The sequence below is a fragment of the Lotus japonicus genome, chromosome 6, assembly GCF_012489685.1.
Source record: "Lotus japonicus ecotype B-129 chromosome 6, LjGifu_v1.2".
Taxonomy (NCBI): Eukaryota; Viridiplantae; Streptophyta; class Magnoliopsida; order Fabales; family Fabaceae; genus Lotus; species Lotus japonicus.
Genome location: NC_080046.1, coordinates 11,329,029 through 11,352,741, shown reverse-complemented (window position 1 = coordinate 11,352,741; position 23,713 = coordinate 11,329,029). Strand labels below are relative to the sequence as shown.

At 37.3% G+C, this 23,713-nt stretch overlaps 1 protein-coding gene across 2 annotated transcripts; it reads left to right on the top strand.

Annotated features, from left to right (window-relative positions):
- The first annotated feature begins 15,194 nt into the window (after positions 1 to 15,194).
- On the top strand, positions 15,195 to 22,108 carry LOC130723987 (actin-related protein 5). 2 transcript variants are annotated; one of them, XM_057575141.1, is made up of 12 exons: positions 15,195 to 15,463; positions 15,604 to 15,674; positions 16,071 to 16,195; positions 17,114 to 17,158; positions 17,355 to 17,457; positions 17,753 to 17,862; positions 19,368 to 19,477; positions 19,565 to 19,655; positions 19,726 to 20,166; positions 20,365 to 20,492; positions 20,954 to 21,293; positions 21,429 to 22,108. In XM_057575141.1, exons 1-12 carry the CDS (start codon positions 15,363 to 15,365, stop codon positions 21,930 to 21,932), a joined length of 2,169 nt encoding a protein of 722 aa, XP_057431124.1. In that variant the 5' UTR covers positions 15,195 to 15,362; the 3' UTR covers positions 21,933 to 22,108. The 2 variants fall into 2 exon arrangements, with proteins under 2 accessions (XP_057431124.1, XP_057431125.1); XM_057575142.1 differs by lacking the exons at positions 15,195 to 15,463; positions 15,604 to 15,674 and having other exon boundaries at positions 16,104 to 16,195; positions 17,350 to 17,457.
- Positions 22,109 to 23,713: the final 1,605 nt, after the last annotated feature.

The following is a 23,713-nucleotide window of genomic DNA, read 5'->3' as shown; positions in this document are numbered from 1 at the left end:
TTCAGAACCTCACCTTGGAACCTCTGAACCCAATGCTCAAATGTTTAACATTGGCTCTCCACAAGGTGCCTCTGAAGCTCACAGCAGCATTCACCCAGCCTCTCCTGAAACCAACCTCTCCATAATTCCCTACACTCACCTCCGACCCACATCTCTCTCTGAGTGCATCAATATTTTCTATCATGAAGCCTCTTTGATGCTACGCAATGTGCATGGTCAGACTGACCTCAGTGAGAATGCTGATCGTGTGGCTGATGAGTGGAACAATCTGGGCACTTGGCTAGTGGCTCAAGTTCCCATTATGATGCAGCTCCTGCATGCCGAGGGAAGTCAGAGTATTGAGGCTGCAAAGCAAAGGTTTGCTCGAAGGGTGACTCTTCACGAACAAGAACAGAGACATAAGCTTCTTGAAGCTATTGAAGAAGCCAAGAGAAAGAAAGCTCAAGCAGAAGAAGCTGCACGTCTAGCAGCAGCTCAAGCTGAACAAGCCCGACTAGAGGCAGAGCGACTTGAAGCTGAGGCTGAAGCTCTTAGATGCCAAGCACTTGCACCAGTAGTGTTTACTCCTGCTGCTTCTGCTTCCATTCCAGATCCTCAAGCTGCTCAGAATGTTCCTTCCGGCTCTACTCAGTCAAGCTCATCCAGACTCGACATCATGGAACAGCGTCTTGACACTCATGAATCCATGCTAATTGAAATGAAGCACATGATGATGGAACTTCTGCGCCGCACTGATAAACCCTAGTTTTAGGATCTCTTCGTTTCTTTCTTTTTCCTTAACGTTGTTTTATTTTGTTAACTTCTGTTTCTTTTTATTTAATTATTCTACTTTGTTCGTTTGTGATTATCTATGCATATCTATATATATTTGTTTGTCACATGTGTTTGCAAAAATCTTTTTATTCATAATTTCTTTATGTTTACATCATACTTTCTTTTCCTAAAAGTCTAGAATGGAGGATCCCTCCTCATTCTTCTGCACTCCTGGCGCTGCTCTGACCTATCCTTCTCCAGACGCTCCAGTGCATACTGGATGTTGCTGAGCCTGTCTTTTAGCTCATCCCTCTCCAGAATCTCTTCTGCAGTCTTGAGCTTCTCTTCCAAAATCTCTTTTTCTTCCAGCAGCTTAAGTTCAAGCCGGCTGAGTTCTTGCACCTCCTCCACGAAGGCAAGAAATTCCCTCAGGTCTCTCTTCAACTCTGGACGCAGGTCCTCCTTCAGCAGTGTCCGTGTTAGCTCCGAGATGGTCGTTGTACCCTCTGGATGCCTGATGTTCAGGAACAAGTCCTCCTCGAAGGCCTTCTTCCTCAGCTCTTCTAGTGCTACGATGTATGATGCCATTTTTTCTTCTGAAAATTGTTCGAGGTGTGAAGCTTACCTCTCTCTCCAACGCTTTATATAGGCTTCACTTTCTCTCTGAAAGTTAATGCTCCTACGGTTTCTCGAGGTTAAGTTCTTGGTAACTGACCCTTCTCTTTACTCCCTTGACCGGTGGTAAACGTTCTTCTCTTGCATTAACTCTTCTATTTATTTCGCCTAACTCTGATTCTTGCATAGTTTTCATTTTCTTTAAACTTAGACCTTCTCTAAGGGGGAGTACCTTGTACTTCAAGCTAAGTTTTTCACACCCCAAGCTTTTTGCTTATGACAAAAAGGGGGAGTACACCCAGTTTTTGATGTGTAAGATGTGTTAGTGTGATTTATTTTTTCTTTTGGAGAATTTAAGAGTTCCACCTTCATGACCATAGATGTGTCACTGGGCAAATACAAGGAATACATTTCACTTCTTCTGAAGTGATACTAGTTGACTCTGATACCCAAGACTCTGATACCCTGTCCGTGACTCTGATTACTTATGCGCTCTGATTACTCGACTTTCATCTATGTCATAAGTTTTTCACTCTGAACTCTTATATCATTTAGCTCAGAATCTAGACTTTACTAACGTTTTCATCAAGTATTAGATTCAGGGGGAGCTAAGCTCAGAATCAAGCAGTGACTTGAATTCAGAATGAGCAAGATAAACTATTCACATCAGGATAAGTATTATTCTATATCTCTAAACTCTGAGTGAATTTAGTTTAATGATTAAGAATTGTTCATCAAAAATCTTAGTTTTGTCATCATCAAAAAGGGGGAGATTGTAAGATCAAGTTTTGATCTAGTAGTACAACTCTATGTTTTGATGATTACAAGTTAACCTTTTGATATGAACAATTGTGGTACTCTAACGTGTTTTTCTGAGTGTGCTATTTACAGGCTCTGTCCTCAACTCAATCTCACACAAATCAGAAGCACTGTGTATAAAGAGCAACCCAAGCAACGCTTTCGCATTGACCATGTTCAACATGAACAGTGGAAAAGCTTCAGAAGTTCTGAAGCTACACAAACTCTGATGTGGACTCAGTCACTAGAAGCTCTGAAGATCCAGAAGTTCTGATAACCTAGAAACACTGAAGGTTCAGATGTTCTGATGGTGTAGAAGACTCTGAAGATACAGAAGCTGAATAGTGGAAACTCTGAAGTCCGGAAGCAAGAAACTCTGAAGGCCATGTTCTTCCCTCTGAGCTCAGAATCAGAAGAAACAATGGTCAGAGGATCTGTGCTTTCCCTCTGACTCTGATCAACCGGCTTCACAAGTTCCAATATGAAGCATTCCCCTGATCAGAAGTCTCCTAGGTTTAAAGGTCAAGTCGCTATCCAAGTACAAAAGCAACTGTACCTTCCTGACGACCTACCTAACAGTCTCAGACACAGCAGAAGCTGGATTTTCCAGAACTGCCCTCCAACGGTAGCATTTCCCATGCAACGCTCAACCCTAATCCTTGGAGTATATAAAGAGGCTGAAGACTGAAAGAAACGGCTAGAAGCATTCACATACGCGCAAGACAAACTTAAATTCTTCTAAGCTTTCTTTCATCCGAAATTCATTGAGTTTACTATTAGCTTTTTAGAAGCAAATCTCTTGTAAACAATTCTTTGATAAACAGTTTGTTTAGTTCCTTTAGGAGATCAAGGCTGATCGGATCCTAGAGAAGACTAAGAGAGTGAATCTTAGTGTGAGCTAAGTCAGTGTAATTGTTAATCACTTGTAGGTTTCAAGTGCAGTTGTAACTCTTACCTGATTAGTGGATTGCCTTCATTCTAAGAAGGAAGAAATCACCTTAACGGGTGGACTGGAGTAGCTTGAGTGATTTATCAAGTGAACCAGGATAAAATCCCTGTGTGCTTTTCTATCTCTTATCTTTAGCACTTAAGTTCTCGAAAGATTTGTCAAAATCTTTAAGGTGGAAGTTTTATACTGAAAACGTTATTCAAACCCCCCCTTTCTACCGTTTTTCATACCTTCAAAGGTTAGGATCTGTCTGTCAATTCCGGCCCCCACTTTGAAAAACGCTTGTAGAGGACGCATACGCAAAATTAATTCCTCCACTCTACTGGCTAAGTTTTCATTTTCCAAATCTCACAGTGGAACATGGACTGCATCAAGAGGTTTTTAAGTTTTTGTTAAATCTGGTGTCTTGGATTAAGATGTATAACTGTTCTGGTTGTTGTTGTGAGTCTCTCTCTCTCTCTCTCTCTCTGTCAAAATGTGTGTTTGAGTGTGCGTGTGTGTGTGTGTGTGTGTTTGTGTGTTGGTGTCTCTATCTCACTCTCTGAATAACAGATTTTAACCACCAACCAATCTCCTCCCTCATTTATTACTTACAAGCACACACAACACACACTCTACCTTCTATGATCAGATCCACCCCTAGTTGATCAATCTCTCTATATATACACCATTAAACCTTCTTCATTCTCATTCCTTTCAAACACTCCTTCTCGTTCTGTAGATTTGTGAGTTTCTTACTCTTTCTCCCATGGTTTCTTTTTTCTTTTTTCTCTTTGCCTTTCTTCTTAACCTTTCAATAGTTTTTGAAAGATAGTACTTTGATAGATACCCTTCTTTTTGTTGGAGAAAATAGAGAATAACGTGAAAGAGTAGAGAGAGAGATTGAGGGAAAATATATTATTGACTTAATTAAAACTGAAAGCAATACATGTCTTATATAAAAGACCTAACTTACTAGAAGATAACTAAAAGATAACTTCTTATCATAATAACTAAATCAGTTATTATCTTTTATTCTAGCCTCTATCTAATAGCACTATATCACTATCTATTAGCTAGATTTAATATTTGAATTAATATCCACAATACTCCCCCTTAATTCAAATACCCAAGAGATACTACACCTATCTCTTTCCTTAAGATCACAAATCTTTCAGTCTTCAAAGGCTTGGTGAAGATATCTGCCTTCTGCTCATCAGTGGGGCAGTACACCAGCTCCAGCTTCCCTCCATTCACCTGTTCACGCAGAAAGTGAAATCTGACTTCAATGTGCTTACTTCTTCCATGAGAAATTGGATTTTTAGCAAGACTAATCGCTGAGATATTGTCAACCATCAGCTCCATTGGCTTCTTAGTCACAAAACCCATTTCTTTTAACAGTTCTTCAAGCCAAACAGCCTGGCAGGCAGCAAAGGACCCTGCTATGTATTCAGCTTCACATGAGGAAAGAGCTATGACAGGTTGCTTCTTTGAGGTCCAAGATATTGGAGCTCCATGCAGCTGAAACAAGTACCCAGAAGTACTTTTCCTGTCATCCAAGTCGCCACTATAGTCAGAATCTGTGTAGCCAACCAGTTCCAGCTCCTTTCCAAGCTTCTTCTGCCTTGGAAACAATATTCCATAATCTGTAGTACCCTGCAGATACCGCAAAATTCTTTTGGCAGCAGCCAAATGTGATTTCTTAGGTGCACACATGAACTTGCAACTTGCTGATGAGTCCTACACCATAGGAAATATCAGGCCTTGAGTTGCACAAAAATCTGAGTGAACCAACAAGTTGCTTGTACAGAGATGCATCAACATCCCGTTCATCATCCCTCCTCAACTTGATATTCACTTCAGATGGAGTTGTTACTGGATGACAATTCCCCATGTTGAACCTCTTTAGTATGTCTTTGATGTACTTCTGCTGGTACATGAAAATTCCTGCTGCAGTATACTCGAATTGCATGCCCAGGAAGTAACTCAGCTTTCCTAAATCTGACATCTCAAATTCAGACTTCAGAATCAGCTTCAGCTCATCAAGTTCTTTAGGATCTGACCCAGTTATCAACAAATCATCTACATATAGACAGATGAGTAGCAAACCAGTGTCTCCATGACTCTTTCTGACATACACACCATACTCCACAGAGCACCTATGAAATTTGAGTTGAAGGAGGAAACCATCAATTCTCTTATTCCATGCTCGTGGGGCCTGCTTCAAGCCATATAAGGCTTTGCTGAGCTTGAAAACCATGTTTTCTTTTCCTTGTATCTCAAATCCAGGAGGCTGACTCACATAAACCTCTTCTTCCAAAGGTCCATTCAGAAATGCGGATTTCACATCAAGCTGAAAAATAGGCCAGTTTCTCGCACTAGCAATGGAAACCACTAGTCTTATGGTTTCTATCCTTGCCACCGGTGCGAAAACCTCAGAATAATCCAGCCCAGGTTTCTGTAGAAAACCTCTAGCCACAAGCCTTGCCTTGTGCCTAGCAATAGAACCATCAGGATTCAACTTCTGTTTGAACGCCCATTTAACCCCAATTTTGTGCTTATTTGGAGGTAAATGGACTAGAGACCAGGTCTGATTTTTCTCAATTGCTTTCAACTCATCAATCATAGCAGCCTTCCAAACTGGTTTCGCAAGAGCTTCCTCCACATGCAATGGCTCAGCGTCAGCCATCAAAGCAAAGTGAATCAGATCGCCTTCATCATTAACTGCATGGTCAGGGACTGTCTGATACTCACTATATCTTTCAGGCCTATTCCTCTGCCTTTGAGGTCTTGGAACATGGTCTGTAGAACCATCTGAATCAGCATGATCATCATGTGGTAAAGCCTCAGAATCAGTTTGGTGGACATGTGATAAAGGTGCAGAATCATTGTCCTCATCACTTTCATCACTCCCTGTTGAATTCATTGTTGTGACCATTAGCATTATAGGATCTTCATCAGAATCTTCCCTTGTTGCATAAGCTTCCTTGTCTGCATTCTTCTGCTGTTTTGGTTTACCAGTGCGACACTCATAGGAGTAGTGTCCCATCTTGTGACACTTGTAGCATTCAACATTCTTCTTATCAGTCTTCCTCTGATTGCCACCATTCTTTGCAGATTCACCTCTCCTTTTGGACGATTCTGGCTTGTCAGAATTATCTTGAGACCACTTTGACTTGTTGTCGGACTTTCCTTTGCCTGTCCACTTCTTCTTTTTGCCATCATGATTGTCCAGACCAACCTTCAAAGCTTGTTCTGCAACTTTCACAGAATTACGATCAGCAAGGCGCATCTCATGTGCTTCCAATGAACTCTGCAACTCTTCTATCTTCATGCTGTCCACATCTTTAGATTCCTCAATTGCCACTACGATGTAGTCAAATTTGGGAGCCAAGGACCTCATGATTTTCTCTATCACCATCACATCCGTGATCTTTTCTCCACATCCCTTCATTAAATTGACAGTGGTTAGGATCTTGGTGAAGTATTCACCTACCTTTTCATTCTCCTCCATCTGAAGACCTTCATACTGTCTTCGAAGAGTTTGCAACTTTACCTTCTTTACCTTGTCACTGCCACTATGAACTTTCTGCAGAATGTCCCACATCTCCTTTGCTGAAGATGCATTTGCTATTTTTTCAAAATGCGTATCATCCACGCATTGATGAATGAGAAACATCGCCTTACAATCCTTCTTCTTCATATCGTTATGAAGAGTCTTCTGTTCTTCAGTCATGTCTTGGGTCAGTGGTTGAAACCCATTCTCTATAACATCAAGAACATCTTGAAACCCAAATAGAACTTTCATCTGAGAATTCCATCGATCCCAATTCTTATCAGTTAGAACTAGGAGATTTACTCCCGGCAGATTGTTACTTGCCATCGTGAGGGTTTCGGTTTCTTGATCAAAATCGAGATTCACAGCATGTAGGGGAGGAACCTCTGAAACTCGCAGCTTCCACCAATTTCAGAATCGCAGAATTACAATTCTGATGAAGGACGAGACTCGCAGAATCGCACTTCAACAAAACCGAGCCAAACAGATTTGAAACACACAGTTTCACAGCAACCCTAAACCACCAAACCTATCACAGGCCTCGAAACTCGCAGCTTCGATTAGAGGTTGTGTTTGGCTCCGTTTAAACAAGATTGAAACACGCAGCTTCAATCTTTACGACCCGCAGGTCCAAGAATCGGAACGTGCTCTAGATACCAAGTTGTTGGAGAAAATAGAGAATAACGTGAAAGAGTAGAGAGAGAGATTGAGGGAAAATATATTATTGACTTAATTAAAACTGAAAGCAATACATGTCTTATATAAAAGACCTAACTTACTAGAAGATAACTAAAAGATAACTTCTTATCATAATAACTAAATCAGTTATTATCTTTTATTCTAGCCTCTATCTAATAGCACTATATCACTATCTATTAGCTAGATTTAATATTTGAATTAATATCCACAATACTTTTCACAACTAAGTGGGTCTTGTTTGTTTTGTGTTGTTGGCCTACACGCACATACACAAGGGATGGGAATATGGGGTTGAGTGTTTGAGGCCATATGTTTTATATGTCCTTGCTTTCTTTACTTTTGTCTAGCTGGATTGGATTTGATTTAGAGTTAGGGTTAGGGCTGTTTCTAGCTACTCTCTTCTTCTTCTCCTTTTTATCCTTTGTGTTTTGTAGCTTTCCCTTCTGCATGGATTAGTGAAAATCAGTTGGTTCATCACATAGATCTAAATTGAAGAAATTAAGCAGTCACTGTTTGCAGGTGGAGCATCATCAAGATTCACAAGCTTTAGGGGCTTTGTTTGATGAGTTGAGGTGGTCCCTTAATTTTCTAGCTAGCCTTTTGGTATGAGAATCTTGATGATGTTGCAGCAGCAATAAGTGACTAATACCACCAGCTTCTCCTTCATAATCTCTCTACAAAGCTGTGTGTCACCAGCTTGGAGCAAAACAGGTGAATTGTACTAAAACAATTTGTTAATTTGTTTTTTTATTATGAAGTCATTATTTTCTTGTGAAATTTTTTGAGTCATGTGTATGTTTTGAGTTTGATAGCATGGGTAATGATGCCATTTGCCTGTGTGATAATGAAGTGTAACCCTTTCTTGTACGTTGTTTAATGATGGAGTCCAATGCTCTCCCTGCCTTTATGACATTTTGTAAGTACGACAAATTCCTCCACCCTGCAAAACTCATAAGGTATCTCTGTACGTTGGTCTGCAACCATGGACCATTGAAGGCTTTTAATTTACTTCATGGATACTTGGGGTAACACTGTTTATCTTTCCTCTTGTTTCAGTTTTCTCTATATCCTAATTATGATAGTCATTTTAATCTTATGTGCTGCATAAATCTCTAACCCACAAGTGTTTGTCGCAGTAGTTAAAAGTGATTGTTTAAATCATCAGATTGATAATAGATTGATGATCCTTAGGTGATGCATTCTAAGGGAGATATTTGACATTTACCACACGCGAATCAAACAAGTTTGTGTCAATACAATGGAGAAAAGCATACATCTCTTAGATCAGTTTTCAGATCAGTTTTGGCATGGCCAGCTTTTCACTTTTACATAAGTTGCACGTACTTTCAGGGTTCTTGATAATTTTGTCAACGGAAACAGTAGATTTATAGTTGCTCCTCAAACTATCAAATTTATTTTTTAACTGGATGGGCTATGTTTCTTCCTAAATTAATAAGCCGCAAAGATATCACCTCAATTTGTGGATTAAGATTTTTGTTTTAACTTATCACTTCATTTTTTTCTTTAATTGATTTATAGAACAAAAATTGTGTTATGTGATTTTTTTGTAAAATCCCAAGAAGTTGAACATAAAAATCCTGGGAATGCTGTTATGTTGGTTTTACATCAGGGAGTAATTTGTTGTTGCTTTAACTTGATTTATCTTTAGATTAGTAATGTTTTGATGTGACCTTATGAATAATTGTTTGTTCACAAACCAATTCCACCTCCACTTGATAGATAAAAGGAGAAAAGAGAGGTAATCGATGTGATAAAGAAAGAAGAGAAAATAGGAAGAGAAAAAAAGTGAAAATGAGATGGTAGAGAAAGAGATGTGTGAATGAATAACCCTAACCTTATGTATTTCAATTCATAATTTAAGAAGCTGTTTACTCTTATTCACTTCTAATTATTACTTTCTCATGCACTAGTATAGCACTTTATTGGAGCAGAGTTGGTTGATATATAATTTGAACTTTGAGAAAAAGAACTTTGTTAACATGTTTACTGTGATAAAATGAATATCAGAGTTCATTGTTATGATGAATTTCCCTCAGAATAACAATATAACAATACAAATGTAATATAATCAACAGTTTATGGATAAAATACCAAACTCCTTTCATTTTAACTTAGCACTGATTGAATGTATATAGTTAGAATCATACATAGTAAAACATTTTGCTAGCTGCAAAAAAATTGCAGAATATGCTAGTATTTTGATATTTTAAATGAATGACAGTTACCAGCACTAGTTCAATTCATATTCTTAATTATATTTGAATTTTAAGACAAGGCAGAAATAATGCAAACTAGGCCTTTCTACCTTTGCTGGTTTATTATTCTCTATTGCACTAAAGAGCATTTTCATTATGCCATATTGCCATGTACTGTCCCTATGATCCAATAAATGATGTTGGAGTTGTACTATGTACGTATATGATGCTAAAGGTAATATAATGTTTCAGAAAAATCTTTAGCATCTTTACTCATCATGTCATTTTTTGAGGAGCACCATTCAACAAATATGTACTGAACGAAATATTTATGAGAAAGATTTTATGGAGACTAAAATTCAAAACAGAATTAAGCAAACCTCCCTTAATTATTGTGTTTCAGCATTATATCAACTGGATCTCTTTAATTTGTACTGTAGTCGTTGCAAGTTACATCATCAACCGTACCTGAAGTGGAAAGTATTTGAAACTGAATGTTGTCTTGAGTCAACGAAAGAAGATACTCAGAAAAAGGGAACTAATTCATGGAAGAGAGAAAAGAAAATTCATGAAACAGAATCACATTCAAATAATCATAAACTGTAAAACAACATGGTAGATCCCACAAACTGGCATTTGTTTTCCTGCTAACATAGATATTTGATACAATAATGAGAGATTTTCACATTTTCAGTTTTTTAAAGGGTATAACAACTAGCACAAGGATGCTAAACCCAAAAACAAAGCCTTAGAGAAAGGGGGTTCACCCTAGAGATCACGTTGGAGTGTTGAAGAGACTTGGCTCACCCTACTCACTCATTGAATGTTAGCTAATTATTCGGCTTTTTATCAAAGGTCAAGAAATATAGATGATAAGTGTCATTTTTACGTATATTTGAATATCATTTTAGGCACTTATTTGACTTGTGTGCTTCAATTTATATCATTTTAATCCTAAATTTATTAGTTTAGTTATTATTTAGGTTTAGGATAGGTTTTATGATGATTTTAATTCTAATCCCAACTTTTTGATGCAGAAAGTTAAAAGCGATCTGAGCAAAATTGGAATCCCTCATTCGTTAACCATCGGATCGAGCTAAAACTTGGATATGTGGTTTATAACACATGGGACTTCAACTTGAACGGTTGGATCGGGAAAAGATGCATGTTTTGGCAAGAAAAATGGAGTTTGAAGATGTGTTGGGCGCTCAACGGGTTGTATAGGCCGCCCAACGCCCATGGCGGTTCTAGAAACCCAACCTTGAAGGAATCTAGCCGCCCAGCGCCCAAAACAGGCCGCTCCGCGCCCTGTACTGCGTTTTACACTATAAAAATGTCATTTTCAGATTTTTGATAAAGAACTGGATCAGAACTTCGACCTATCACTTGAAAACTAAGAGAAGCACTTGAGAGACAAGGAGAGAGGCTAAGGAGGTTAGAGAAGAGGCTTGGGGTATCGGTTTCGATGACGAGACATCGCGACGGTTTCGGTTCTTCTTCTCTACTTGTAAAGCTATTCATTTTCATGGATAGCTAATCTCTCTTTTGTTGGGATTTGATGTAGTTGTATGATACTTATGCTCTCTATGTGATTCTTTTCAATATAAAGCATGTTTCTAGTTGTTGATTTAGTGGTTTTCTCTTGATCTTCATGCTATATCTTAGATTGATCACCTATGGTATTTTGTTTGATTCGACTTGTGAGCGGAAGCTACAACGTTTGAGTCCGAATTAGAGTTAATCACCTAATAATCCTAATTGCTAGACATAGAGTTAGGTTTGTTAGTCACTAAACGCCCAAACTTCATGATAACTTTCTTTCTTAATCATGTGAGACATCAATGTTTAGGATTAAAGAGTTATTGATATCCACTCATGCGAGACATCGATGACGTAGGATTGAATTGGTGTAGATGAATCATATGCTTGAACATGTTATGTATTTGAATCACTAAAATGCAAAAAGGTCAAACAATGAAGTCTAATCCCAATAATTCCTCATACTTGTTGTCTCTCCGTTAGTTTATTTGCTTTTCATTTAGTTTTATGTTCAATCAATCAATCAATCTCATTGTGTAATCATTATTTAAGTTTGTTAACTATTGAACGACGTAAGTATTACACCTCCCTGTGGATACGACAAAACCCTTTACTATACTACAATTGAGTCTTGAGAGATTCAAACGTAGAGTGGTAAAAAATCTTTCAACAATAGAGCCCTGGAGAAAGGGGGTTCTCTTAACGCGTGTGACTCTATTTCTATATATCTTCAAGCATTCTGAACAAATGGCAATTAGCTTCTAACTTTTTAAATAAATAAGTTCACATTATAGTTAAATTAAATATATGTTTAATAATTGTGCAATATATTAATTGAGAGAAAGAGATTGAAAAACCTCCACCTATGCATGAGGTCTTCAAACGTACTCACATGAAGAAGCAACAACAAATTTAGGTAGATAAGAGATCTAAGGAAACCTATGTAAGTATAATTAAGAAATAAATGAATCACTAGTTAATATGTTAATATAATTTTAACAATGAAATTTATTTGTACAGAACAAGTTCGAGGATTATATGAGTCAATCTTCAACAGGCATTGACTCTTACATCACTGTTAAACTCTGGATTGATGCGACATGACAAAAGTGTTGCGCGCCTAAAATATATGACTTTTATTTGTATAGTTTTGCATCTTATTTTTCCATATTCTTTATAGAACCCATGTGCTTTAGGATAGACTTGCAATATGTAGGTAAATAATTGGAAAAATAATAATAAAGTGGAAAAAAAAGTAAAAAGGAGCAAAAAAAGTGAAGTCTCGCGAGTTGAAGAGGAAGCATGACCGTTGAACCCTACGGGCACGACTGTGCTCTATTAAATTGCAGATTCATGACAATGTCAAGCTCAATACATTGTGGCCCTTATGGGAACGACCGTGCCTATTTTCCTAGCATTGACTCTGGGTTTGACCTAATTATTTCTATTTAAGAAGGAGGCTTTGAAGCCAAGGAAGAGTATCACACGATCATGTAACAGTACTATCCCACCAGAAAATGCTACCAAGAAGAACATAGAGCTTTGGAGATTTAAGAGAGGGAGAAGAAAGAATGATTGAAGAACTTAATATTTTCATGTGTAACATGCTAGCTACTAGGGATTGGATGCGTTATTGTTTTATGATTATGAGTATCTAAACATTCTCTTTTGAGGGTGCAGTGTAAACGATTATTTGAACCCTAATTACTTATATATGTTGTTTCTATTTCAGTTATTGGTTTGTGTGTTCTCTTTATGCGTTTGCTTTCATACGAAGTAATTAGTTGTATTAGTAGTAGCTAGGTAGTTTACTCTAGGTGGCGGGACTTAGTCTATGGAACAGTAAAGAAAATAAAGTGTAGAGAATTGGTTTTGGTGAGCTCTTGGCACAAGTATTAGGATTATTTTTCGGATTCTTTCAACTAGCCTATGATTTGGTAGTGAAATTTCTCTTATGTAGCTTCTCCGTTGTAATTCTTATTCAAGCAATCACACCTACATGATGGTTGCAGCTAGGTAGTGTCATTGAGTAGGTAGTTCGGATATAGCTTAGCAGCTTATCTAACACTTGAGAAGTAGAGTTGACACATAAATTCTTAGGAAAATATATAAAATTGGGGGAGATGATTCAATTACTTCACAATTTTTAGTTTTTTCTCTATATGGTTCTCACTCTTCTTTGTCATTTGCTTTGCTTGCATGATCACAAAACAAACTTCAAACTAATATTTGCTTGAACTTTAAACTTACCCCAAGAGTTGGTTCGTTTACTTTGTCCCTTAGATACGATAACTGAGACTTTCATATCCTATACTACTTGAGTGATAGAGCGCACTTGCTCTTTCGTGTGTGTATTATTTCAACGCATCAAGTTTTTTACGTTGTTGCCAAGGGACCAAGTTTAAACGATTGACTCTAGGGTTCGTGGATTTAATTTTTTTCTTGTTTTTCTATGTTTTCGTGTTTTCAATGATTTTTCACTTTTGCAGGTGTCCACAGTCATGTCCCATGGTTCGGACTTGAGTAGACATACAACCTTAACAAGAAAGTCATTACGTGTGACACACACGACCATGCTCAAAGAAAATTAAGAACCACGATCGTGTCTCCTTGAGGCCACAACCAAATTGTTTAATTTTCATTTTTATAGTTTGATAGAAAAACTGAAAGAACATCTCATAGCTTAGCAAGAGTGTTGAGAGAAATGCTAAGTATGTCAGAAGAAGAACCACCATAAGCAACACAATAAGAGTTCTTTAGTGTCATTGTTGGAGTGACAAACAACATATGTCATCCTACAGTTGTTGTTGCACACTTGGAGTTGAAGATGATGCTTATCTCAATGATCTAGAGTGCTTGACGATCTGACATGCAGGGCCATGATCCATTGATTCATCTGATAAAATTGGTTTTACATTTGTCTTATCTACTTGGATATGAAAACCGAGTATCTTTTTTTGTTGGATTGTTCATAGACGTCATTCAATAATATTTTCTCAAACAAGAAGTCTACTCATAAACATTGATTATTAAGTTGATCATCAATGCCAAAAATTGATCCTTTCACTAGATTTATTTGATAGTGTCATCAATCTTGTTACAAAATAAAATGATAGACCCTATACCATACATTGGCTGGTCCAATGTTGATGAAGTTCTACGCATTATGAGAGTATGGATTTTTAATTAAGGCAATATCTATAATTACGAAACAACATTGGTTACATAACGATATCATATTTACGCTTGATTTTATGCATGTTTGCTCCAACCCTCTTATATGTACACAATAGAGGACATGCCTCAAGTACATAATATTTGTATAAGAACCTTAATCCTTATTTCTCTTAGACTTGCTGACCTTGTTGAAATGCCATGTGTACCAGCTCTTTTGAGCACTTGATCATCGCATATGAGAAGAATAAGGCCCTTTGCGAGGAGAATCCCAGAACATATGCACTTCCTGCAACCTTTGCCCACCTTGCATACTCAAGTTCGGTAATCTCTTTCCCTAATAATTTTCTTGATGTTTCCTTGAAGAAACTTGCCCTTTAAATTCTCTCCACCACACCGCCGCCACCGCCTTTTAAGAATGTGTTGAAAGTTGTGTGGGGTGAAGAAAAATAAATTTCGATGAGAAAAAAGAAAACTAGAAATGCAAGAAGAAATTTTCATTTTAATGGGGATAAGGAATTACACAGGGATTAAGAAATTCAGATTTTTATATTTTTAAAATTTAAAAAAACTTCAAATATTTTTTTAATTAATCAACTTGTAATTATTAATTATCCCTTTGTCAGTCTCACTTAAATGCATGAATACTATTTGTTTTGAGTTCAAATTTATATGGGAGTGTCCCTAAATAATAGCTTAAGTAGTAAAGAGCTGAGAGACATTAAAGTTGGGGTGCAGGGAATCAGGGATCGATCACTGAAAGACGCAATTTATCTTTTCCGATATAATTTGTTTGTTATGAGAATAAAATCAAAATCGAGGGTATTGAAAAAGAAATCAAGAGTACTAAAATACAATTTTGATATGACCATAAACTAAAATCAAAACTCACTAAAAAAAGATTGAACTTCCAGGACCCGTTTCTGGGGCACCTCTACCAACACAAACTGGTTCGTGGATCCTTTCCGGGTCGGGGCTCACCATGTCTGTTACTACTTAGCATCTTCACCATTTGCAGAGGCACGAAACTGATAACCAAAACCACTTCTTCTTCTTCTTCTTCTTCTTCTTCTTCACCAACACCATGCCTTTCATCTCCAAAATTCAGCGCCAAACCGATTACCATCTCTTCAGTTCCACCACTCCCATCGTCATCGACAATGGCGCTTCCTATTTCCGTATTGGGTACTCTCTCAAACCCTAATTCACCTCAAAAATTGATACTATTTTCTGGGTTTGCGCTTTTTCTCCAATTTTTCCAAATCAGTTTGTGATGGGTGTGTGGATTTTAACTTCAAGTTCGTTCCTCTTGGTGAATTGCACAGGTGGGCAGGAGAGACTGAACCCCGTGTTGTTTTCCGCAACATTGTCCAAAGGCCACGCCATAAAGCCACTGGTATCATGTTTTGTCATGTGTTTGTTTCATTGTTTGTGTTTGCCTGAAAACTTTCTTTGTTCTCAAGAGAAACTGTTTAGTTAAGATTGTACTTGTTTTTAGGTGTGTAATTGTGTCAATGAGCTTATAATCTCATAAGAAGTTTCCTAGCAGTTTGTCACTAGTTCAATTCCAGTGGCTTTTAAGGATTGTAGTTGTTATGCTAGTTCTTTGTTGCCTTTCTGTTTCTGCATTAGATTAATTTGATTTCTTTTTGAAGAATAAGAGGACCAGGATTATTTATTATTTCTGAATTATTAGCTTTTTATATTTATGTGGATCCTGCCTGATAATCAGCAAACAGAAGGGCAATTGTTCGGATACTGGATAATTAGTTTTGAACATTATATAATGCAGGAGAAACTGTCACTATTGTTGGTGATCATGATCCAGCTTTACTGAAATACTTTGACTGCACTCGCTCTGGACCTCGCTCAGCATTTGACAGCAATGTTGTTTACCAGTTTGAAATTATGGAATATGTAAGTTTCCCCTCGTTCTATTTTTGTGAGTGCGGGAGGAATAGGTTTTTTAGCCTTTTGGATACATTTTTGATGTGTTTATGACTTGATTCCCCATGATCATGTGCTAGTCTGATTACATTGGTTCTGCTACATATGTTATATGCGTGTGAAGTTGCGTCTAGTTCATGCAGTAGTCTATTTCGGTGGTGGCATGTCAGAATTCGGGGTTGTATGTGTGAGAAAGGGTGGTGGCTCCGCTTGTATTGTTGTTATAAGATACATTTGTACTAATGACATATCTATGCTGTTTAGTTGTTGATTTAGCCAAATTCAACACCAGTAATTTGGAGTAACTTCAACCTAGGGATTCACATTTTGAAACCTTAGGATCTTCTACTCTAAAATGAAAAAAAAAATGATTCCAAGTTCCAAAACATCTTCTTTCCTATGTATGGATATCTTGCTTCTGAATCTCACTGGTGTGTGGTTATAGATTGCTTAAGAGTTTGAACATGACTGTAAATCTTGTACTTCGATTTTTCTTTCATGAGTCTAGAGTCTAGACCCTTACATTTCTTCATGGTTTTACATTTTTGTACTTCCTTAGAACTATCACACAGGCGATGGTGCCTTACACCAGGCAGTGCTATTGCTAAGGTTCCTTATCGTAGTATGAAGTAGATGGATGAATCTTTTCGTAGTGTGAATTATATGGGTGAATTGAGGTGAGATAGTGTGGTTTGATAGGTCAAAGTTTAAAGGTCACAAGAGGACATGGAATCATAGCCTTGTAACAACTAACTTAGAGAGGCGGTGTAACATATTAACATGTTATGGAAATACGTACATGTATGTATAAAAGTTTAAAGTGTATGCTGCATTGATTTTGAAGATCATCTCAAGGAAGGCACTACTGACATTTTATTTCATCCCTAGATTCTGGACTTTGCATTTGACCGGATGGGTGCAACAGGATCAAAGGTATGGCCATGAGTGGAAGTGTTTTTCATTTTTCTTTCTAGAGCATTTTGTATGTTATTGTTGCTACTATGACATTTTAGGGATATTAAACTCTGGTACTAGTATTGGTGTGCTAGTAAATTCAATTTTTCATGCACTTCTAGGATTTAAATTATTCACTCAATCTTCTATATTTTTATGTTTAATGCCAGCGCAGATTGATCATCCTGTACTGATCACAGAATGTGTGTGCAACCCAGTTCAGTCTCGTAGTAAAATGGGAGAACTTCTTTTTGAGACTTATGGAGTTCCATCTATAGGTACTTGTGCTTTATCAACCCTCCAAAAAAAAAATCATCTGTTACAGCTTACAAAAAATCTTAGTACAAACATAAGTGTTGGCTAATGGCTATTGGCTAGCTTGTTACCTTATGCCCAATCTTTACCACCAGTTCTTCTTAAATGGAAAATCAATTTCTATGTGAAGCCTACAAGACCTTGTTTCATGTCTTGTCACTAAGTTATTATAATATGGGCCCCATAACGGGTGCATGTTTACCTCTATTTACATGTAAATTTATTGACAAAGTTATCTGTGCTTCTCTGCCATGGCAGCCTTTGGGGTTGATGCAGCATTCAGCTATAAATATAATCAGCAACAAGGTGTTTGTGATAAAGATGGTCTTGCTTTGTGTCCTGGATTCACTACAACCCATGTGATTCCGGTATGCTTTTTATGTTACTTATTTCATTCAGGGATTTTGTATGTGAAGGAAATAAGCTTATTACTTTCTATTGCAGATTATTATAGCTATCTGTCCTCACGAACTTTGTCATATTTATAGATTTTATATTGTTTTGTGTGTTATCATCACTATTGTGATTATAATAGCTAATACTATTATTCTGTTTGTGGATTACTTTTTACCTTTCATTGACTATCTCTGAGGACGCACTGTACTGTAATGAAAACAAATCTCTTGTTCTGCACCATGCTTGTCCTTTTGCTTAGTAATAGTTACATGTCCTTTTTTCAATCTGTATATGCCAGACTTCCTACTCTCGATCACCAATGATGGTGTTGATCAATATAATTGCTTTCAAGATATTTTGATAACAATACTGATATAATGATAGCTTAACCCGATTTTATATCTGTCCTTGTAAAAGAGGGTGTGAACAGTTGAATGTAAAACTGTTCCTACTTTTCTTCTGTAAAGGATGGTATGATAGGAATGAACCTACTACTAGGGGAGAGTCTATGAGAGGAGAAAGAGGAAAAATGTAGGGGATAAAAAACCCTAATAGTGAGTGTCATGGGTTGCTATTGTAAGAATAACTAACTAACCTAAAGATTTAAGTGGGTTAGTCTGCAGTTTAGGACGGATAAATAGAGAATGGCGCCTCTTTGTAAACTGCTCAGTTTTGTTGATTGGGACCCTTGAGGAGAGAAATGAGGCTCTCAAAACTAGTGGTCATTGTGCAAACGACCCCAATAAAGATAGTTATCCTCCAAATCATCATTCTTCTCAATTGCACTGCAGCACCAATACCACCACTAGCTCCTTCTCTGACTTGAATGTCTTCATCTAAATCCACATTAGAACTTTGGTCATTGGTCATTGTTCTCCTTACAATCTAATCATCATCAGAAAAGACATCCTCAATGTCATAGTTTGCTTATTTCCTGGCTTCCTTCTTCTTGCCCAATCTTGCGTTCGCCATCAGAATTACTGCATCATTCATGGTTTTTTTGCTTTAAACAGTTTCTTTTCTTGGTGTGGACTTGAACATTTACAAAATCAATTAGCACATAATATGATAGATAAAGAATGAAGTACAATTTTTCAGAAATATGAAATCTTACCACCTTAAAGGATCAGAAATATTAAATCAAGATAGCACTTCCGGCAAAGGGTCCTACTGACTTGCAACCTCACCTCACCTGCGATCTTGATTGGAGACTCGTGGACTCGTAAGATTGCACATCTTACTTTAATATCCAGATTTGACAGCATTGATAATGCTCATTATTAGTACCGGTTTCTACATGGCTATGTGAAAAAGAATAAGCATGAGAAACTCCTAAAAAATGGCAATTTTTTTAATATTTAAATAAATATGCAGTATTAGCAATTGTCAGTTCTGCTGGATAGCAGCGTTGTTGATAGGATTTAGATAGCCTACCAATTGTAACGTGTTTATAATTATTTTTTTTGTGTATTTCCAGTTTGTAGAAGGGGAGCCTATTTATAAAGGATGCTGCCGTACTAATATTGGTGGATTCCATGTGACTGATTATTTTAAGCAACTGCTTTCACTTAAATATCCTTATCATATGTGAGTATAACATCTTCCTGGTTTTTGTTATCAAACTGACTGCTAAATCAATAGTATTTCTTAGGTTTTATTAAATTCTCAATATAGGGCTAGGTTTACATGGGAAAAGGTTGAAGACCTGAAGATGGAACATTGTTACATTGCACAGGACTATGCATCTGAAGCTCGATTGTTTCAGGTTAGAAATAATTCTTATTTTTCATATTGGTTCCTCCAATTCTTCTAAGATTTCATTAATTGTCTAACAGAAAGGAGCCAAGGAGGCTGAAGAAAAAACCAGATGCTGGCAGCTCCCCTGGGTTCCACCGCCAACTGAGGAGCCTCCTTCTGAGGAAGAGATTGCAAGAAAGGCAGCAATAAGAGAGAAACAAGGTCAAAGGTTGCGAGAAATGGCTGAGGCAAAGAGGTCATCTAGAATAAATGAATTGGAAAATGAATTGCGTGGTTTGGAATTTCTTTTAAATCAACTTGACCATGTTGAAGAAAGTGGTGTTCCAGCTTTCCTAGCAGAGACTGGCTATGTCTCTAGGCAGGAAATAGAATCTGCCCGTAGTAAAGTTGTGCAATCCTTGCGGAAAACAAAAGGTGAACCAAAGAATGAACAAGCTGAAACTGAAAAGGCTGACTCCAGCAATAATGAGAAGTATACTCTTATAAACATTCCTGATGACATGCTGACCCCAGAGCAGGTCAGTTTTTTTTTTAATTTTTTTTGTCACATGCATCATTAGATTGAACTCCCATTCTTCCCGACCTTTGATTGTAATTGTAACTTTTTGTTTGGAGCCACTTTTTCTGACAACCATTATATCCAAATCAATGTTTTGAATGTTATTCTCTGTGCCTTATGAAGTTGACAATATTCATTGGGTGTGCTCTGTTGATAGCTCATCGAAAAGAAGAAACAGTTATCACTCAAATCCATGTCTGACGGGAGGCAGCGATTAAAACAGAAGCGCTATGAAGAGGAACTCGAAAGAGAAAGGAAACAACAGCTAGAGGAGGAGAAACGCCTGTATGTTTCATACTGAAATATATTAAATTTAATTAAAGTTGCTTTGCTAGATATTTATGAGTGAAAGATTTTTCCATCACATTCAACTTCGTAAGATGTGAAAAATGAAGTGGTTTTACTTTTAACTGTCAACAGAACAGTGTAAATTCACGAATCTCAATTATATGTTTGAACGAAGGGAATTTTTCTCCTTCCAGCAAATATCTGTTTGTGAGGCCCAAAATGGGGAAACATATTGACCTGAAATGAAATCCGTCACCTTTCTAATTTAAGGTTACTAAGTATCTTAACAAGGGAGAGAATTTTATCTACAGTGCTACCAGCCTTAACTAATTTATAGGACAAGGCTTTTTGTACAAAGCATGATTGCTTTTTTTGGTTACTCGTTAATAGTAATAATACTGTTATTATGGTTTAAATATTTCTGATAATCTGATTGCTTTTTCCCCCTCCCACTGTAGAGAAAACCCGGAGCTTTACTTGGAACAATTACATGCGAGATACAAAGACCTTTCAGAGAGAGTTGACCAAAGAAAACGACTCAAGACAAATGGTGGCAATACAAATGGAAATAGTTTATCCGGTGGTGTTGGTCGTGGTGAGAGACTGAATGCTGCCCAAAGGGAGAGGATGCGGCTCCTAACAACTGCTGCCTTTGATCGTGGTAAGGGCGAGGATACATTTGGTGCCAAAGATGAAGATTGGCAACTTTACAAATTGATGAGCAGAGATAATGATGATGATGACGAGGGACCAGATGAGGATGACACAGAGCTAGCTCGCATCTCTTTGAGGCTCCAGGTTAGGCTGCATCTTTTGTTATGTTAAACTTTCCAAATTCCAATTATATTCTACAGTCTGTTTGCATGGTTTTAGATCACCTTGTATTGTATATGCTATTGGTGACTCACAAAAATCTTGCTGGTGCTTTGGTAGGACTTAGATCCAACATTTGTACCCAAGGTGGAAACCAGTAGCTCCCAACCTGCTGAGGCTCCACGTCCTCGTCCTCTTACTAAAGAAGATTTTCAGATTGTTTTTGGGGTTGAAAGGTTCAGATGCCCTGAAATTTTGTTCAATCCAAACTGGATTGGGGTTGATCAGGCAGGACTAGACGAAATGGCCGGGGTCTCATTAAGAAGGTTATCATATAAGGATGAAATACTGGAAGAGAGACTGACTAGTTCGATACTCGTGACTGGTGGAAGTTCTCTTTACCCTGGCATCGTTGAACGTCTCGAAGCTGGAATTCGGATGATTAGACCCTGCGGATCGCGTATAAAAATAGTTAGAGCTCTGGATCCAGTTATGGATGCATGGCGTGGGGCTTCTGCTTATGCATCAAACCCAGGATTCCATACACAAACTTTCAGTAGGGAGGACTATGATGAAAAGGGTGAAGACTGGCTTCGCGGTTATCAACTGCAATATTCGTTGTAATTGACTTGTAATCCAAGACTGTATATTTTCTTGAACATCATACCTTAATTTAGACATATCGGTAATCTAACTTGCTGCTTGGTAATCTAACTTGCTGCTCATACTGTCGCTGATGCTAGAAGCAGCTATTGATATTTTCACTTTTCAGCTGATGAATAGCACCTACATAGTTTTCATTCTCCTCGTTTAAATCTCTGATCTGCATAATTTTCTGGATAAAGAAATGTATATATTATTTTTTTTTGGTACAAGAAGGAAACAGAAATGTATATATTATGGAATGTCACTTGCTTTTTGAAGGTAGTTTGAGAAATTAAAAATGTTGGATGGTGTAGGTGAGAAAGTGTAAATAGTAATTCTTTTCAACTTTTTTTTTTGAAACATAATTCTTTTCAACTTTTATTGTACACTCAATGCATGTTCGGTTTATTTCTGAAACCCGCTTTAGTGTAAGCTACAATATATAGCTTATCTAATGTGCATTGAAGTGTCTATCACACATCCAAAGAAGCCATCAATTTCTTTTTTTTTTGGTCAATGGATGCCATCAATTTCAAGCATACTTAGCTATTGCAAGCTCAAGTTTTTTGCCCTGAGATCATTGACCAGAGTAGTGTTGGAGGAAAGAAGATACAGTGTTCTGAGAGAGAGTACAATACACACAGTGCTGGAAAGTGTAATTCTATTGAACTGAAAAACTTAATCAATCCATTACAATCTACCTACTTATAGTACAAGGCCCAATACATGGCCCAAAGACTTATTAGAAGTCCACTAACTAATCAGCCCAATATACACAGCTTAGCTATTGAATTAGTATTCTAACCCCCTTAAATTCAAAACCTCTACAACATTCATCAAACTTCTAAGACCTTTAAACCTCTCACACTTCAGCGCCTTAATCATGATATCAGCTACCTGCAGCTCAGTTCTGCAATGTCTCAGAATGATCTTCCCTTTATTTACCTGATCACGAAGTGAAATTTGGTCTCTATGTGCTTGCTCCTACCATGTGAGACCAGGTTCTTGGCTAAGTCAATTGCAGACTTATTATCAACCTGAAGTTCCAGCACATTCTCAAGCTTCATGTGGTAGGGATTGCATTTGTTTGACCCTTCGGTGTGACGATAAAGCCTGAATGATTTGAAATCTTTGGCCCTCCGGTGTGATGATGACGTCTGCGGGATTTGCATGGTGGTTCATCTATGGTGTGATTTGCAACTGATGAAGATAATGATTTTGGGATAGGGTGCTTCCGCTTCTAATATTAAAGATTGTTCGTTTTATATTTTATTTTTTATTAATTAGCAAACACTCGATGCTTCATGTTGATATATTGGGAGTTGGAGGGGATGTTGGATAATATAACCGTATTTTATTATTTAGGTCTTATGGGTCATAGTCTTTTACTAGTTGTTTATTTACTATTTATATTTGTTTCTTTATTTTCTATTGTAACACAAGCCGTTAGCATTAAGAGACTTCTACTTTCTCTTCTCTCTTTTTCATCTCCCTCTTTTCTCTTTGCATTGCTTTTGTTAACAATGAACATCTTCATTGGACTTCACTTTCCATCAATTCAATATCAATATGGAACTTACACTTTGCTCAACATCCAAAATGCATAATAACTCTTATTTCACGCTCAAGACCATCCTCATCATCAACTTTAGAGAATTCCTCTTTCGAACAAATATATGTGTGTTGAACAATTATGTCATCTTTGTTTTTCACAATTTTGGGTTTACGTGATGAGAAAGCTTTTTTATTCTTGCATCCCA

Coding starts and splice junctions, on each gene's coding strand:
- LOC130723987 (XM_057575141.1), top strand. CDS start 15,363: ATGCCTTTCATCTCCAAAATTCAGCGCCAAACCGATTACCATCTCTTC. Junction 17,458..17,752: donor TTATGGAGTTCCATCTATAG/GTACTTGTGCTT, acceptor CTGCCATGGCAG/CCTTTGGGGTTGATGCAGCA. Junction 17,863..19,367: donor CTACAACCCATGTGATTCCG/GTATGCTTTTTA, acceptor GTGTATTTCCAG/TTTGTAGAAGGGGAGCCTAT.